This window comes from Pseudoliparis swirei, chromosome 14, assembly GCF_029220125.1.
Source record: "Pseudoliparis swirei isolate HS2019 ecotype Mariana Trench chromosome 14, NWPU_hadal_v1, whole genome shotgun sequence".
NCBI lineage: Eukaryota > Metazoa > Chordata > Actinopteri > Perciformes > Liparidae > Pseudoliparis > Pseudoliparis swirei.
The window spans coordinates 1,019,338-1,022,505 of record NC_079401.1 but is presented as its reverse complement, the minus strand read 5'-3'; the positions used below and the strand labels follow the sequence as shown (position 1 = coordinate 1,022,505).

At 48.8% G+C, this 3,168-nt stretch overlaps 1 protein-coding gene across 3 annotated transcripts in view; it reads left to right on the top strand.

The window, feature by feature from the left end:
* Positions 1–2,787, top strand: part of agap1 (ArfGAP with GTPase domain, ankyrin repeat and PH domain 1) — a 75,737-nt gene extending 72,950 nt beyond the window's left edge. For all 3 annotated transcript variants that reach the window (XM_056431003.1, XM_056431000.1, XM_056431002.1), the window contains 2 exons: positions 799–1,057; positions 1,134–2,787. In XM_056431003.1, the coding sequence (XP_056286978.1) occupies positions 799–1,057; positions 1,134–1,322 (448 nt within the window). In that variant the 3' untranslated portion in view covers positions 1,323–2,787. The remainder of the gene's footprint in view (positions 1–798; positions 1,058–1,133) is intronic.
* Positions 2,788–3,168: the final 381 nt, after the last annotated feature.

Below are 3,168 nucleotides of genomic sequence, written 5' to 3'. Positions count from 1 at the left end.
AATCAGAACTTACATTTATAAATATATATTTACTTAAATATATATGTATTTTTATATACATATTTATGTATTTATATATATATACGAATTTATGAAAATATAGATATTTTTGTATATATTTATATATATATTTATATATATTTTTTTTTATATATTTATATATATACATATATATATATGTATATATATATATATTTGTATATATGAGACGTAATGATAACACAAAGTGTGCAGCATTAAGTGACGGTTTAATTCTGTTAGTGTTTCATTTCCTCTCCTGCTGCTTCCACACACACACACACACACACACACACACAGACACACACACACAGACACACACACATTAACACACACACTGGAGTCACTTCATGGTAGAAGTCTCCACCACTGTTCTCCATTTCCTGCCTCGGCCCCCTGGAGGAGGTGTTGTTATTTAGTTAGGGGGGGGGGGGGGACAGCTCAATACCCCCCCCCCCCCCTAACTAATCCCAGCAGCATGAATGAGGATTTGTGCAGATTAGTGGATCACATCTGTGGATCAGAGCCTCAGTTCATCATCCTGGAGCTCAATGAGCCGCTCATTTACACGGGGGGGGGGGGTGTACACGGGTACCGGGGGAGTACACAAGTAGTACACGGGTACCGGGGGAGTAGAACGAGTACCGGGGGAGTCCACGTGGTACCCGGTACCAGCATCAGCGTGCACTCTGCAGAGTTCCATGCCTGTGTTAGTTTTCTGTGAAGCGTAGACAGGAAGTCTTATTTTGAAGGCGCGTCCTGACTTCCTGCCGTCCTCAGGGAGGAGCGCGAGCGTTGGATCCGGGCCAAGTACGAGCAGCGCGTGTTCGTGGCGCCGCTGCCGGCCGGCGCCGAGCTGTCCCTGGGCCAGCAGCTGCTGCGGGCGGCGGCGGAGGAGGACCTGCGCTCCGTGGTGCTGCTGCTTGCTCACGGGTCGAGGCAGCAGGTCAACGAGACGTGCGGCGACGGAGACGGACGCAACGCGCTGCACCTCGCCGGACGCAAGGGCAACGTGGTCGTCACGCAGCTGCTCATCTGGGTACGGCGCCGCCCACCGAGGTCGGTACCCATGTTTACGTGAGCGTTCTGACCGGCCGCCGCTCTCGTCCCCGCAGTACGGCGTGGACCTGATGGCGAGGGACGCCCACGGGAACAGCGCCATGGCGTACGCGCGGCAGGCCGGCAGCCAGGAGTGCGTGGACACGCTGGCTCAGTACGGCTGCCCCGACGAGCGCTCGCCGCTCATGGCCACGCCCAACCTGCCGCGCCGCAACAACCGCAGCAACAGCGCCGCGCTCATGTGAGCCGCGCCGGACCTTTATTTTGGAGGAACCGCTTCCTGCCGTCAGACCGACTGCGAGCCCCGAGGCATGCTGGGAGACGCGGTCCACGAGCGGACGGCTCACTTTGGGAAAACGATCACGTGACCTCTGACGACGACCTCATGTTTAATTTAACTCCCTACCAATCATATCGTCTCCTCGGAGAACACTGTCCTCGTCGTCTTCATCTTCATCGTGCAGGATGAGTTTCACCTCATATTTTTTATTTCATGAATTCTGTGAACTTTGTGTGTTTTAAGAGGAAGAGGAAGCGAGCAGAGTGAGAGGTCGCATGTCCAATAGACGCTCTTTGCCTGACCAGCCATCTGGTTTCTCTCTGGGTTTGAAGTCCGTGTGAGGTTCAGGGACCGCCCTCTTTCCTCATGTGTTTGTGTTTTTTTATTCCATAACATATTAAATCATCACGTCACCAGAGGAAGAGGAAGATGAGTGGATGTAAATATTAACTGCGAGTTAAGACGGAAGGTGGCGTTCAGGGCCTTCAGGAATCTGGACTCTTTTTTCTTTTTTTTTACCTTCTGTTTTTGTATTTATTGTAAAGTGAAAGCGACTGAAAGGTTCTGATGGTTCTAGTGAAGCGGCTTCACGGAGCAACAAGGGAATCTTCTTCTTCTGCCGCTGTCTGCCGGCTCCCGTCCAATCACAACGCCTCTCTGTTCGGCTCAGCGAATCACGAAGGAGCTTCTTCTTCTTCTCTGTGAACCTGTTGTAAATATTCTCTCTCGCGTACATTTAGAGAACAGGAAGTGCTTCAGGGCGGAGGGCTTTTATTCTGAAGGGTTAGTGTTCCGCCTCGTTTCTGTGGAGCAAAATTCATAAAGCACCGGCTCCCTGACCCCAGAACCTTCAGAACCTCCTGGTTCTGGTCCCTAGAAGACTCTGGGCCCTGATGTTAGTAAGAAGATGAAGATGCTGCTCGTCTTCATCACGCTTCCCCCAATAATGACTAAGTTATGAATTATGTTGACTCAAATAACTGCTTTATGACTTATTACCTCATAATAATGAGTTAATACCTTAGTAATGTGATTAATAACTCATATTAATGTTAACATTAATATGAGTTATTAATCACATTACAACAGAATGTTTCATCTTTATTCTAGAAAACAGAACAAGAAACTGGACTCACCAGAACCTGTACATAGACCAGCCGACCCCTTAGCCCCGCCCCTTAGCCGACCCCTTAGCCCCGCCCCTCAGGCTGTCCTCACTTTATTTATGAACACACCCCTCAAACCTCTTTTGTATATTTGTGTCCGGCCTGTGAACCGGTTCATTCTCTTGATTTAGGATCCAGACACGTTGTTGTTGTTGTTATTATTATTGTTGTTCTTAAGGTTATTTTGTGGCTGTACAGTACTTCTACTTAACAGAGTCGTCTACTGTCACGTGTCTCTTTTCAATAAAGACATCTTAATATACACTGTGTGTGTGTGTGTGTGTGTGTGTGTGTGTGTGTGTGTGTGTGTGTGTGATGAAACTTTTCGAAGAAGGTGTGTTAATGGAAGGAGGGGAGGAGGAGCAAGAGGAAGAGGAGGAGGAGCTGTGATCCCTCAGGTCTCATTTATCAGTCGACCACGACGTCGGGGTTGATTACAATTTTCAAAAAAATTCATTAGACCTCCTCTCCTTTCCTCTTCTTCCTCTTCTCCCCCTCCTCTCTTCCTCCTCTCCTTTCCTCTTCATCCTTTCCTCCCCTCCCCCCTTCTCCCCCTCCCCTCTTCCTCCTCTCCCCTTTCCTCTTCCTCCCCCTTCCTGCAGGTTAAAGTCCACATTCAGACTTTTAACTCAAATCTTCATCTGA